The sequence below is a fragment of the Lampris incognitus genome, chromosome 5 (assembly GCF_029633865.1).
Source record: "Lampris incognitus isolate fLamInc1 chromosome 5, fLamInc1.hap2, whole genome shotgun sequence".
Taxonomy (NCBI): Eukaryota; Metazoa; Chordata; class Actinopteri; order Lampriformes; family Lampridae; genus Lampris; species Lampris incognitus.
In genome coordinates this window covers 5,540,095-5,554,835 of record NC_079215.1, presented here as the reverse complement: position 1 = coordinate 5,554,835, position 14,741 = coordinate 5,540,095, and the positions used below count along the sequence as shown (strand labels likewise).

Below are 14,741 nucleotides of genomic sequence, written 5' to 3'. Positions count from 1 at the left end.
GACACATGCAGACACACACAAGTGAACTGTCTCTCACGCACACTTCAACGCACACGTTTTGCAATGACTCATTGAGTGCGTTAGGATGTTAATACTTCATAAAAGGATGTCTATCTTCTCACACTACATTAACCAATCCTTAACAGTCATGAGGTCACCCTCCGAACCAAGCTTCTGATTGGCCCGTGACAGCGAAGGGGGTCATCGAGGACTCTCCTTAGCCGACACAAATCATTCTAGAAAAGTACGGGGCGCCTCTCGTTGTAAGGATAAGTGGATGACAGTGCCGATTTGACCCCTGAGGTGCAGGTTGGTCACAGAATAATAGTATCTGTTCCACGTTTAAGCAGAATGTATAATTTAACAGGGGCAATTTGAAAGAGCGACACCACATTATAATGACCATGGAGAAGGGGGAGAGGGGGGAGGAGGGGAAAAGAGGAAGAGAAGAGTGTGCTGTGGATGGGCTGTGCAGGGAGCCTCTACAGTAGAGACAAGCGGTTGTTTTTGTTTGGCTGTTTAAGTCGTCGCCAGTTGTGTTTATCTGCATGTATGTGTGCACACATATTGGCTCGTCGTCACAGATTTCCACACTTCTGCGAGAAATTAAGTTGGACAACATTCTGTGCGGGCTTCTCTGTACTTGTGCATAGAGTTGTTGGCTAAATCAAAGGAGACTCTCCTCCACCAGAAAACGACCCCATAGGTCGTTTGTACAAGCAGCTTATTACGACCTCTAGTTACGTTTTACAGTTCAGCGACCCCTAGCGGTCGTGCTGCCCATAGCAATCTTGGTTACTATACTAGACGGCGAAACAACACAAAAACCGCACTGACTACATATTCTATTGTTGTCAAATGGTTTTTATCACTATTTGCTGACGACTTACATTTATTAGCCTGTCTATGAGGCGTTGTAAAAAGGATGTCAACAAGTAGATGAAAACCCACAATGCACAGAGGCGAAAAGTATGTGTTGCCTAACTGCTGCCGCCGGGTGGGGCGCTACTTTACGAAACGCTCCTGTGTGTCGCAGTAGAGGGTATACGACCTATGTGGTCGTATGGGTTGGAGGACTTGTAGGAGACTCCTGCCGCCAGTAGGGGTGCTAATTTAGGAAACGCTCCTGTGAGTCGTATTAGAGCAGCGGTGGCTAACTGTATGCCATGGAGAGCTGCGTGTATGCAGGTTTTCGTTCCAGCCGGACTCCACACCAGGTGATTCCACTGACACATTCTCCCTCTTTGGTTGAAGGGTTGCTAATTAGTCAAATCACCTGGTGTGGAGTCCGGCTGGAATGAAAACCTGCATACACATGGCTCTCCATGGCACATGGTTAGCCAACCCTGTATTAGAGGGTATACGACCTATGTGGTCGTATGGGTTGGAGGACTTGTAGGAGACCCCTGCCACCGGTATGGGGCGCTAATTTAGGAAACGCTCCTGTGGGTCATATTCGAGGGTATACGACCTATGTGGTCGTATGGGTTGGAGGACTTGTAGGAGACCCCTGCCACCGGTAGGGGGCGCTAATTTAGGAAACGCTCCTGTGGGTCATATTCGAGGGTATACGACCTATGTGGTCGTATGGGTTGGAGGACTTGTACAAAGTAAATCCTGTCTTGTGAGGAAAAAATCAGGAGGAAAATGGTATGCAGCGTGTGTTGTTGTCTGTTGAGCATCTGGCCTTAGTGAGATGTTCAACACAGCTCAGCATTGCAAGAACGACAGTGACCATAAACCATTGTGCAGACTGGCGTTTTGAGATGGGACGGATCATGCAAAGGTGTTTATTGCACAGGACAACCAACGTCTTTAGGAAGACCTCACTAACCAACCAGTAAGCCAGCTAATCAGTATTTTGCAATCGTGTGTACATAAATTAGCGGGCATATATGGATTAGTATATGCAGTAGTGTACCTTGGGGTTTCAGTCAGGGCCTTAAGGAACAAACTGCCCCCCCCCCACACACACACACAATTTCTCATGTGGGTGCTGATACAGTCAACACAGCCAAATACTAAATAAACTATCACACACTATATGCACTACTGGATCGACACCAACAAGACAGCTGATCTTAAACAACCACAACTCACACCACTGTGCACTATAGCAGCCATTGCAGCACCACCATCAGATCTTCCTTTATGTCACCCAGCAACCAGATTGCACCCACACACCACATGGTACAAAAACAAAAGCAGCTACAAGAGTGCACTCAGTAGAGTGCAGCTCTCCAGCAGGCATAGCTCCTGTTCTCCGGTGCTCCAACCTGGCAACAAGCCACCCCTTTTTTCATGTTAATGTAGCGAATTCGGGAGGGGGGGCAACCGGATACTGCCACAGCCGGGACGCAAACCCGGATCTCCCGCACCGCAGGCGACTACATTAACCAGTCAACTAAAGGGTCCGACCCACTAGCCACGGGCTAGCGAGTCTAGTCGTCGTGGTCGTTACACTATCGCCCGCCTTTGGGAAGCGCGTCCCTCCACTTCAGCGTGTCAGCTCCCTCACACCTCTGGGCACATGCGCTTCCGATGGCCTCATGGCCTCACCATCCCATCTCTTACATCAGTGTAGCGAATTCGGGGGGCAGCCGGGAAACGCTGCAACCGGGATGCGAACCCGGATCTCCCGCACCACCAGCAACTAAGGTAACTAGTCGACTAAGGGTCCGACCCTTTAGTCGACTTAGTCGGACCCTTTAGTCGACTTAGTCGGACCCTTCAGTCGACTGGTTAGCGTAGTCGCCTGTGGTGCGGGCTACCCAGGTTCGCATCATGGCTGCCCCCCGAATTTGCTACCACACAAAATGAATGTAGGCAAATGACTTTCATAAAAAAACGGTAAAATAAGCATAGCTCGGCCATGGGAAATGTTTCATTGTAGCTACGGAGGTGATTTCCAGCTGTGACTGTGACTGATCCTGCTCTTGAAATTGTATTTTTATTGCGGAGTTTTAACAGAGGTGACTATGGCACTTCCGCATCTAATTCCCCTCATGATGTCAGTTAAACAAACATGGCGGCGAGGTGAATAAAGCAAATTATTTTTGGCTCAGCCGGCGTCCCTCCGGTTCTGCTGTGCCGAGATCAGCAGTGAATTATTTGCTGATTTGCGAAATACGATCGACGTCTCGTTTACTTCCAACACTCATACCCGAATACATAATGAGCACGGTCGCTGCCCGAGCTAAATCAACTGTGTGCATGTGCGCTGCGACAGCGAGCGGCGTTGGTCGAGCGAGCTAGAGAGCGAATGAAGAGGGTGAGCGGCGATAGCTGAAGGTTTTCAATCACCGCAACCACGAGAGGTCTTGATCATGCAGTCATAACCGTGCACAAAATTTAAGGCGGGTAGGTCCAGTAGTTTGGGGGATTAGCCGCGGACAGACACACGTGACCAAACGCCTGGTGGAGATAACGAGCAAGTTTCCACAGTTGACGTAGCGCTCGCCGGTCACTCGCGCAGCTTCAACGATTTCAATAAAGTGCAGCCACAATATTATCAGTGCACCACCTTCAGTTCAATAAGAAAACGTGCATGCCAACCTGGAGTTGAAGTTCCACCTCATTTGAGAGACTCGTGACAGCCTTCCCTCGCAAAATTCATCCAATAATGTAGTCCGTTTGGAAGAACGTGTAAAGAAATATGCAGATTATCCTACCAGATTCACGAAAAAACATGAGGTAGATCGGCAGCAAGGTCGGCAGTAGCTGTGAATGTGGTGGTCATTGCACTTGGTTTGCCCACAACCCGGCAAAGGCTCAAGCTCAAAGTTGACGACGACAATGGGCACCGATACATCGCAGGGCCCCTGGGACATTCTGTCTCTACACATAAACATTTGATTGGCTGATGATACTGTCACTCAAAGTTGTGATCAGTTTGCAGCTTCGGCCTTCAAGGAAAGGCTAACAATGTCTTTTCCCCCCCCCAACCGTACTTGGCCAATTACCCTACTCTTCTCATCCGGCTTCCCACCTGCAGATGCGGCCAATTGTGTCTGTAGAGACGCCCGACCAAGCCGGAGGTAACACGGGGATTTGAACCGCCGACCCCCGTGTTGGTAGGCAACCGCTACGCTACCCAGGCACTCAAGGCTAGCAATATCACTCGTGCTGGTCCAAGGAGCTGTAATGCATGCAGATGACGTAGGACATCTCTGCTCAGCCCCATGAGAAAACAAGCGGTTGAATTCAGACACGTTTCAGGCACACTTCACTTTAACTGTGAAAAACAAATTGTGATTTTGATTTTGACAGGGCCATCAGAGAAGGCCCTGATGGCCCTGGCAGCCCACCGCTGAGTATATGTGCGCATGTGTCTGCGAGGCTGAACGGTTGAGCATGCAAAGTGACAGCTATTGTTGAAGTCCCCCTTCATCTATTTATAGTGCATGTAACCTACATCGACACTGCAGGCAATTTAAGAACATTTCAGGAGTGGAGACAAAGTGCAGTTATTCGGCGAGTATGCAGCAGAAAGTAGCACAGCCACGTATGTAGGCAGCGAGGAGCAGGGACATCGAGAACGTGTTTTCCACCGAGAATAGCGAAAGGATCCGGATGATTAGCGAACTGATATTATTTGGCAACTTTTGAATGTCAGTAGCTTCCAGTCAGTGGCTGTGATATCAACTCACTTGATGAAATATTCTTTAGTGTGTGTCAATACAAGCGTCTTGCAAGACTGAATTAAATTGTTTGTTGGGGGGAGGGTTGAAGGGCCTCATGTGCAAGGGTGTGTGGCTCTTCCAGTTCACTTCTGGCCCTTTGGGTTTAGTATGTATGTGAGAAACAGAAGAGAGAAAAGAAAGAGGGGGAGGGATATAGGGAGGATAGGTACAATGACGAGATAACAGAACGACTGAAGGCAGAAAGAGAGAGAGAGAGGAGGAATGAGGGGGTCGGAGGACCTGTTCAAAAAAGGATGAGGAGACAGGGAAAAGGTGAGTCTTAAAGAAAGCGAGGGAATGGCAAAAAAAGAGGGGAGTGCGTGAGAGAGAGACGAAAAGGCAAAGAGAAAGACAATGAGGGAGGGAAGGAGAAAATGCATTTCCAGATTACATGTGCTTGTGTTTCAGCGTGGGTGGGCTAGTGTTGGACTTAGCCAGAGAGAGAGAAAGATGGAGAAAAGGTTCATCTTTCTACAGAGTTTGAGCTTGGCAGCCAGTGAGGGTGTGAATTCATGTTTTCAACAAATCGTGGACTATGGATGTAAAACGGATTGTGGATGTTAATTGATGCTGTCTGATGGAGACTTCCCTGATGATTAGGGAATCTAATACCAAACATGTCTTGGAAGATTTATTGGGAATATTTTTTTTCATTGGCTGACGGTTCACTAATTATTGCTGAGTGTATTGCAGCTGGATCTGAAAGAAATAGAGAAAAAATGAGAAAAACGGATGATTAAATGTGTTATACGTTCAAACACAGAATTATAATTGCTAAGAATTAATGACCTCAACGTGTTAATTTGTTCCTAAATGTGGGTTGTTGTGATGACTTAAACTCTTACATTAGCTTCATGCCCTTTAGCCTCAGCCCTTCTCCATACGGCTTGGTCTTTGAATTCCTTAGCTAGCTAGTTAGCCTGAGTAGCTCGCTTACTAGCTAGCTAGCTAGTAAGCGAGCTACTCAAGCAAGGCAGTTTACAACACAAGTAATGGTTAGCCACATTTAGCTAACTGCCAATTGCCTTTTCTTTTTTGTAAAAAAGCCAATGCGTTGACACAGCAGTGATAGTTTGTCACTGCCCAACCAAAATAGCACAGTATTATACCATCTATACCATATGTTTTAGATAGGCTGATATTGAATTTTCCAGGCGTTAAAGGAAGAATGAGTAGGATTTTCCTAAAAATCAAATGTATAGACTCATACAAAAATAGCCCCTCACAATCATCACTTATGACCCACTAGACGTGTTTGATGGTGTCTGTATCTGCAGAGACCCTGTCCTCTGTCTGTATTTTCTTATTTTTGCGGTGTGAGGCACGTTTCTGGGTGTTAAACCTTTGGGCAGCAGGACTCCATAAAAATGTAGCAACCAAGGTGCCAGATCAAGGTCGTAAGCACACATCCCAGATAGCAAAATTGCTGTAGCCCAGACCCGTCCCACACCCAACACTTTCATCTGCCCCACATACTGCTTGGAATGATGGCACTTGGGCGGTCCGCTCCTGTTTGCCAGATCTGGGCCAGAACCAAGCCATAGCAATGCCGCATGTGCCACATATTTGCCAAAGGTGGGCCATATTTACCACACGGGCCACTTCAGGGTCACATCCAGATCACATGTTGCCCAGAGCACCGCAGCTTTGCCAAAAAAGGCCCACATTTGATTTGGCATATTTGGGCTATATTTGCTAATGTACATGTGGGCCACTTCAGGCTCACATCCATTTTGTCAGGGCCACAAGAAGGCCATCAGTGCCGCATCATTGCCTGAAGTGGCCCATACCCGGATGGTATCTGGGAAGAGGAAGCTAGGACAATGGCGGACACACAGCAGCGAAAACACACAAATATAGTGAGGCGAAACGCCAAGCGGACAAGGCTCATTCCAAAACGAGAGTGAATCTGGGGTTGGCTTTCACCCGCTGGCGAGCACGGGAATGAAGAGCAACACGGAGTTGTCCTGTACACTGGGATGTGTTCTGGCGACTGCAGTCAGGGGGGCGTGTCCTCCTGGTGTCATTGAGCTGGGGGGGGGGGCAACTTTGAACGTTGTGTTTACAAACTGCAACCGACAAATCCCGCTCATTGTGCCTTTAAGTTTGGAAACAGTCAGCTTATTTGCAACATTCACTTACAACATTTTGTAGACGAGCATAGTTTTCCATAATAGTCCTCTTTGGAATTTAAAAGAATTTGCAGAAGTATATGAAGTTGCTAACGTCGGTGGAAGAAGGAGTAAAGACCGTATGTCTTGGATCGTTTTCAAAACGAATTCAGCGGTGGTTTGCACAAAGCTCCTCTTTCTCCCTGAAAAAGGGAAGAAGGATGTTTATTTGCAGTGTTTATGGGTTTGAATTATTAATGGCGTCGATGCTCCGTCAGTTAGCCAATAACGCTAATGTACTGATTTGTCTGTTAGCTTGCGGACAAAAAGAACACGTGTGTGTCTGTTCATGCGTGTGTTTGCATGTTTTTGTACGTGCACATGTGCATGTGTCTGCACCAGCGCATGCGGCCGAGTGCGGATGTGTGACTACTTAGGTGTGTGTGTTTGCGGGTCTGCATGTGTGTGCCGCCGTTGTGTATTCAGGGCCCAATTTGAAAGCCGGCCACTGATCTTTCATCCTTCAATCGCCAATTAACAAGGGCCTATTTAATTGCAGTGGTTTGGGAGGGCATACAATTACCACTGGAGCTGAACCAAGCTTCACACACACACACACACACACACACACACACACACACACTCAATCCCTTTTAATGAGCGGTACCATCAGCTCGTCTTTCTTCCCCTCTCTCATTTGCATTTCCTCGGCTTTTGTCTCTCTTCTCCTCCCTCGTTCCCGCCCCGCCAGGCATTACAGATTAAACTCCGTATTCCCGCGTCCCTTTTCAACACTCACGGTCAACAAGTCCTCCAACCCATGTGACCACATAGGTCGTTTGTCCTCTAATACGACCCACAGGAGCGTTTCCTAAATTAGCGCCCCTACCGGCGGCAGGGGATATGCCACAGATACTTTTCACCTCTGTGCATTGTGGGTTTTTAAAAACAGTTTGAGAACAATTGAGTGTGTAGTAAGTGCAGTTTTTTTTTGTTTCGCCGCAGTGGCGGTTGGCCAGTACGGGGCGCCACCCCCCTTCAAACATCAAGAGATGAAAATCTACTTAAATATGTTAAACATAATTTAGCTGTATAATGCAAATAATTAGCCCTGTGATGACCTGGGGGCCTGTCCAGGGTGTCTCCCTGCCTGCCGCTCAATGGCTGCTGGGATAGGCTCCAGCATCCCCGCCACCCCGAGAGCAGGATAAGCGGTGCAGATAATGGATGGATGGATGCAAATAATGATGAAATAAAAGTGTTGTCAGTCTGTGAGCGCCTGTCAGCAGCATTAAATATTGGTTCAAGTGGTATTTGGTTGATTTCTATCTGAATACATATACTTCCTGTCTGAATACATATACTTCCTGGGTGAGGGGCGCCGGCCAAATGATACCTTATGTAAGCCCTCAAACTTGTGGCGAGCAGGTGACTTGAGGCTGCTGTCTGATTGGTTTCTTCAGTTTTTCCAGGGGGCGCAGTTCTGTGCTGCCCCAGACACCCCCACTTTTATCGGCAGTGAATTGGTATTGTTTTAATGTTTTTTGATCTCATGTGATTGGACAATTCTTGTGGATGTCAGTCATGTTCACACCCACCACCACGCCTCGCCTCGACTGTCAATCATCCACCGTCTACGACCCCTGATAAAGTTTATAGGCTACATTGCCCTTCTTAATAACTCCGTGACTGTGTGGACATTAAAGCAGCTGTCAGGTGGGCTGCGCCAAGGTAAACTGCCCCCCCCCAAAAAAGTTTTTAGCACCAGCCGCCACTGTTTCGCCGTCTAGTATAGTAAGTAAGATTGCTGATGGCAGTATGACTAGACCAAGCTAGTCAAGCTAGTCAGACTAGCTTGGTCTAATCAGAAAGGCACGAACTGAGGAAGCCTCTTGGATGAGAGGCGATATATACCAAGTCCAGCTGCACTCGATTCGACTCCTTTGGATACTTTGTGTCGGCTGTTTTAAGTTGCAAGGGTGCATTCAAAAACCCTGGTTGTAAACTGTTTTCTGGCCTTGGCCTCCAAACACCTGATACAGTCTTAAATTAAGCTTAACAAATAACACAACAGGATCCCAGACAGCAGAGAATCTCTGGCCCAGATATGGCCCACATCTGCAGTTATCTTACGGCCCACATTTGGCCTTGAATGACGGCGTTGACTCAGGGTGTGTGTGGCTGCCTCAACTCAGCCGCAGGTCATGATATTTGGGCCTCCTGACCCACACAGCATGTGCCTTAACTGAAGTCAAGTCTGGCTCATTAAATTTGGGCCACATCTGGCCCACACAGTATGTGCTGTAACCCAAGCCAAGCCCGGTTCATTACATTTGGGCCAGACAAACAACACTTGCCGTAACCCAAGTCAGGCCCGGCTTATGACATTTGGGCCACGTCTGGCCCACACAACAGCTGCCAGTGCCATAACTGAGCCATAAGTAACAAAAGTGCCCCAGATTAGGCCCAAATGTGTCTGCTATCCGGGGAGCTGTGGCGCAGTGGTTAGCGCAGTTGCCTCACAGAAAGAAGGTCCTGGGTTTGAACCCTGGGTGGTCCAACCATGGGGGGGGGTCATCCCGGGTCGTCCTCTGTGTGGAGTTTGCATGCTCTCCCTGTGTCTGTGTGGGTTTCCTCCGGGTGCTCCGGTTTCCTCTGACAGTCCAAAGACATGTAGGTCAGGTGTATCAGCTGTACTAAATTGTCCCTAGGTGTGAATGTGTCAGTCCTGTGATGGTCTCCCCGCCTGCCGCGATAATGATGGATGGATGGACAACAGGAGCTGAACTGATATTTCAATATGTCAAAGTGAAAGCCAAACTCGAACCCCCAAATCGTACCGTGCCCAGAGATGACGAGAAAGTCAGGTCCCTCAAAGCTGGGGCGTCTCTCGCCGAGCCAGATTTAGCGAGCTAACTTTAGGTTTTAGGCCTGGCTTTTCTCACAACTTTGGTTCACTTTAAATTAGGGCATAACACCATGGTGACTTCCATCGCTAACATCCTCTCAGGGAAGTTCTGTTCAGGGCGGACTTTCAGATCCAAACTACCCCCCCGCCCCCCACTCACTGGTCAATTTACTGGTAGGACAATTACCTCACCGAGTGACGGCAGAGTGGGATGAACAACAAGGGATTTAAATTTCACTTTCCGGGCAGCGTTCAGTTATCCTGCCTCGATATTTTACGTGTAGACACAAAAGCCAGCGGTGAGTCCTGCCGTCAGTTCTTCCTCTCAGTGCAACACTCAGTATCTGTAAATACTGCATCAAATATATGTTCCTGTTCATTTTGTATTTTGGATACTGTACAATATTCATTTACTCTCTCTCAGATGTTCTACTTACATCAGTGTGTGGTGTTTGTGTACCATGTGACTTTCTTGAAACTCATTGGGTAAATTTGCTTTTGCCAATAAATCAGATTGTGATTATGAACCTGACGTTAACTCAGATGTCCACCCTGTGTGACCTAAATGAGTCAGAAATAATCTGCCGGGCATCCAGGTGTAGTGGTCTGTTCTGTTGCCTACCGACATGGGGGTCACCGGTTCGAATCCCCGTGTTACCTCCGGCTTGGTCGGGCATCCCTACAGACACAATTGGCCGCGTCTGTGGGTGGGAAGGCGGATGTGGGTATTTGTCCTGGTCACTGCACTAGCGCCTCCTCTGGTCGGTCGGGGGGGGGGGGACTGGGGGGAATAGCGTGATCTTCCCACGTGCTACGTCCCCCTGGTGAAACTCCTCACTGTCAGGTGAAAAGAAGTGGCTGGTGACCCCACATGTATGGGAGGAGGCATGTGGTAGTCTGCAGCCCTCCCCGGATTGGCAGAGGGGGTGGAGCAGAGACCGGGACGGCTACGAAGAGTGGGTTGATTGGACGGGTACAACTGGGGAGAAAAAGAGGGACAAATCCAAAAAAACAACAAAAAAAATCAATTTTAAACAAAACGATTATTATGATCATAAATTATCAGTAATTATATGACTGCTAACATGCTTGTACAGTATTTAATGTGCCTGTACAGTATTTTAAAGACAAAATCACAGATTTATACACACAGGTCATTTGGTGACGGGTGCATCACCAGGCTGGGCACCCTCGGTTTTATGTCTGGATTTACATTGCGGCCCTATTTTTTTGTTACTGTTACGTTACCTTTCACTGTCCTTCAAGGTTGTCCTAACTCTGCATCTCTCTCTCTCTACCTCTGCTCCTCCCTCGCTCCCTCTCTCTCTCTCTCTCCCAGGTTCCTTTAAAGGCATGTGTAAGCAGATAGATCACTTCCCAGAAGATGCTGACTACGAGGCGGACGCTGCCGAGTACTTCCTACGTGAGTCACCTCATCTTCCCGTCACACATCCGTCCACCTGTGCTGTCATCCATCCACCCATCCTTCCATCCATCTATCTAGCCATCCACCCATCCAATCAACCATCCCTTAGTCCATCCATACATTCCTCCATACGTCTGACCATCCATCCATCCTTTAAGCCATCCATCCAGTCGTTCACTATTTCCTGTCCTCCCTTGTCATCTGCATTTTGCTTTGCCTTCAGTAACAGCTTCCTCCACCAGCCCCGTGTGTCTTCACATCCTTTTCTCTTTAATTCAACCAAATCACAACGTTAAGCACTACAATCACTTCATGAGGGTCAACATACTTAAATATTATCTATATATACGTATATATATATATATCAATATATATATATATATATATATATATATATATATATATATATATATATATACGTACAACATTTTTATTGGTGACAGCGGGACAAGTACACCATAGTCATTCACATATCACCATATTTTTTGTATACTTAAACATTATCATTGACGCTACAGTTTCCTTTCTGTTTATTTCAAACCTGCTTTCAGGAGCACTGAAGTAACACATGGAAGTACATAACGATGATCATTATTGATAATTATACAATGATAATTATATTCACATTCTGGGAGGAACATTTTGTGCTACCTTAGATGTTTCTTAGAGCGACAGAGACTTTTCGATACATCAGAATTTTTTTTTGGGGTGGGGGGGTTTCCCGCTTTTTCTCTCCAATTTTTTGGCCAATTACCCTATTTTCTGAGTTGTCCCTGTCGCTGCTCCACCCCCTCTGCCGATCCGGTGGAGGGGGGGTGCAGACTACCACATGCCTCCCCCTATACATGCGGAGTCGCCAGCTGCTGCTTTTCACCTGACCGTGAGGAGTTTCACCAGGGGAACATAGCACATGGGAGGATCATGCTATCCCCCCCAGAACAGGCGGCGCCACTGACCGACCAGTGGAGGCGCTAGTGCAGCGACCATGACACATACCCACATCCGGCTTCCCACCCACAGATACGGCCAATTGTGTCTGTAGGGACGCCCGACCAAGCCGGATGTAACACGGGGACTTAAACCAGCAATCCCCGTGTTGGTAGATAAATCAGATTTTACCGATACACAAGAAATTGTATAGCAATCCCTTCTGCAAGAGCATGCAGTGATGCAGAAAGCCAGTTGGGACATAAAGCTAATAGGATATTCCGTGTCCCAACAAAATGCACCAACCTAGCACGGCTTCTGTAGACGACATCGGGCTACACCATCATGATTAACTTGCCTGTCTAACGGCATCATTCACTCAACCGCCAAAACTTGGTGTAATGGCTATCGATTGTGTGCATGCAGGCGTGTCCTTTGGGGGGGTCACTAAGTAGAAACCTTCCTTTACCAAAGTTTTGTTGAAAAAGGCCCAAGACATCATAAGAAGGTCCAACTGGGCATTTCAGGTATGTAGATATCATCCAACTCTACCTGCCTTCACTAAATGCACCACTACTATCTAAGACCTGTAGGTCAAACACTACTTTAGCACCCCCCAAACACTTTGCCCACATCTCCAAATGTCTCCCGGGGAGATACATGACCCATATTTCCGATTGGTGACCCTACAGCATTGATAACTTAGCAATTAGTTTTGAGGTTTGGAGTCATTAAACCTCCCCAGTAATAATCGATTGAAATTGAATTGTTGATTGACTCAAGTTTGCACACAAAAGTAAATTTGACTCGACGAGCTGCTTTAAAGGCCGTCTCATATCTAACAGAATTATCAAACAAGCATCTTAAACGGTGTGAGCAATTTCTGAGTAAAACAAGTAGGAGGTCCGTTCTATACAATATGCACATTAACTGCATTCACACAAGGACCATTTGGCTCTGAAACCATGCACGGGGTGAGAAATTGCACCCGAAAGTAAAAAAATAAATAAAATGGAATGCCGTACTGTTGTGTGCCAGGTGGTAACTCCTACAAACATCAGGAGTCGGATATTTTATAGCATCTAATTTGCATATTCATAATGGGGAGGCTCATTCTTATGCATACTGAGGTATGTCTGTACCCTCAATTTCCAGGGCTGTAGCTAAACATGAATATCCCATAATATGCCCCTTGCTCTCAATGAGTCAGTATTTTGTAGTTGTGTTAAAGTCCTATTCATTTTGGAGGAAATGTAGTGGATATTGAGCTAAAAAGAAAATGGCACCTCACTCAGCCTTCCTATAAAGTACAGGTACTATATAAAAAACCTCTGAGGAAGACTTCTCGGAGATAGAAACATCTTACCGGAGTCATCTTGCCAAACAAGACATTTCTCTGAAGTGTACTATTATGTCATATATAATGCGTGGCACACATACATTTAAGCTGTAGCTAGCGTCAACTTTTTAAGCTAAAAATGACACTAAGAAGCAGTAGAGAAGCAAGCTAACAGTGTAGCTAGCTTAGCTAAATTAGATGCTCGAAAGACTGTAACCTTAAAATGTGGTCCAGCATCATTCGTTCATTCATCTTCAGTCGCTGCTCCGGGGTCGGGTCCCGGTGGCAGGAAGCTAAGTAGGGCACTCCAGACCTCCCTCTCCCCAGCAACGCCCTCCAGCTCCTCTTGGGGGATCCTAAGGCGTTCCCAGGCCAGATTGGACATGTAGTCCCTCCAGCGAGTTCTGGGTCTACCCTGGGGTTTCCTCCCAGTTGGCCGTGCCTGGTAAACCTCCAAAGGAAGGCGTCCAGGAGGCATCCTAATCAGATGCCCGAACCACCTCAACTGGCTCCTTTCGACACGAAGGAGCAGCGGCTCTACTCCGAGCTCCCTCCAGATTTCCAATCTCCTCACCCTATCTCTAAGGTGGAGCCCAGACACCCTACGAAGGAAACACATTTCAGCCACTTGTATCTGCGATCTCACCCTTTCGGTCACTACCCAAAGCTCATGACCACAGGTGAAGGTTGGAATGAAGACTGACTGGTAGATTGAGAGCTTTTCCCTCTGGTGGTCCAGCACCCCTTTGGAAAATGTATTTATTTCATAAAACACTTAAGCAGATGGGAATTAATGTAAAGAGGGTTCTTTTGAGACTTCTGAAGTTTTCAGGAGTTACGCAACAGTAAGACGTTAGACTTTCCTGTTGTTTAACAGTTCTTCCTGGTGCATTTTCCCACCTTGACTGTGACATAAAAGCAAAATAGTCACTGTGTGAAGATAGATGTTCCATGGCCCTCTCCATCCACCCATCCATTATCCAAACTGCTTATCCTGCTCTCAGGGTCGCAGGGATGCTGGAGCCTATCCCAGCAGTCACTGGGTGGCAGGTGGGGAGACACCCTGGACAGGCCGCCAGGCCATCACAGGACCTTTTTTTAGAGATCTCGTGTCCTAGAAAGGTAACTTTTCCGAGACAAATTGCACTTTACTCAGACTGGCCTTGTTCTGCTAGATCAGTGTTTCTCAACCCAGTCCTCAAGGACCCCCTATCCTGTATATTTTCTTTGCAACCCTGAATGGGTACCTGTTTGTAGTTATTCAACCAATCAGCAATGAATTTTGTCAGATGTTGCACACCTTGCATAATTAAGTGCTGCGAGATGATTGGTTGAGTAAGTACAAGCA

The 14,741-nt window shown here is 47.2% G+C and overlaps 1 protein-coding gene across 1 annotated transcript in view; it reads left to right on the top strand.

The window, feature by feature from the left end:
• The window catches only part of LOC130113161 (voltage-dependent calcium channel gamma-2 subunit-like), a 117,184-nt gene that overhangs the window by 77,344 nt on the left and 25,099 nt on the right, over window positions 1-14,741 (top strand). The window contains exon 2 of the mRNA XM_056280700.1: window positions 11,041-11,124. Within this exon, the coding sequence (XP_056136675.1) occupies window positions 11,041-11,124 (84 nt within the window). The remainder of the gene's footprint in view (window positions 1-11,040; window positions 11,125-14,741) is intronic.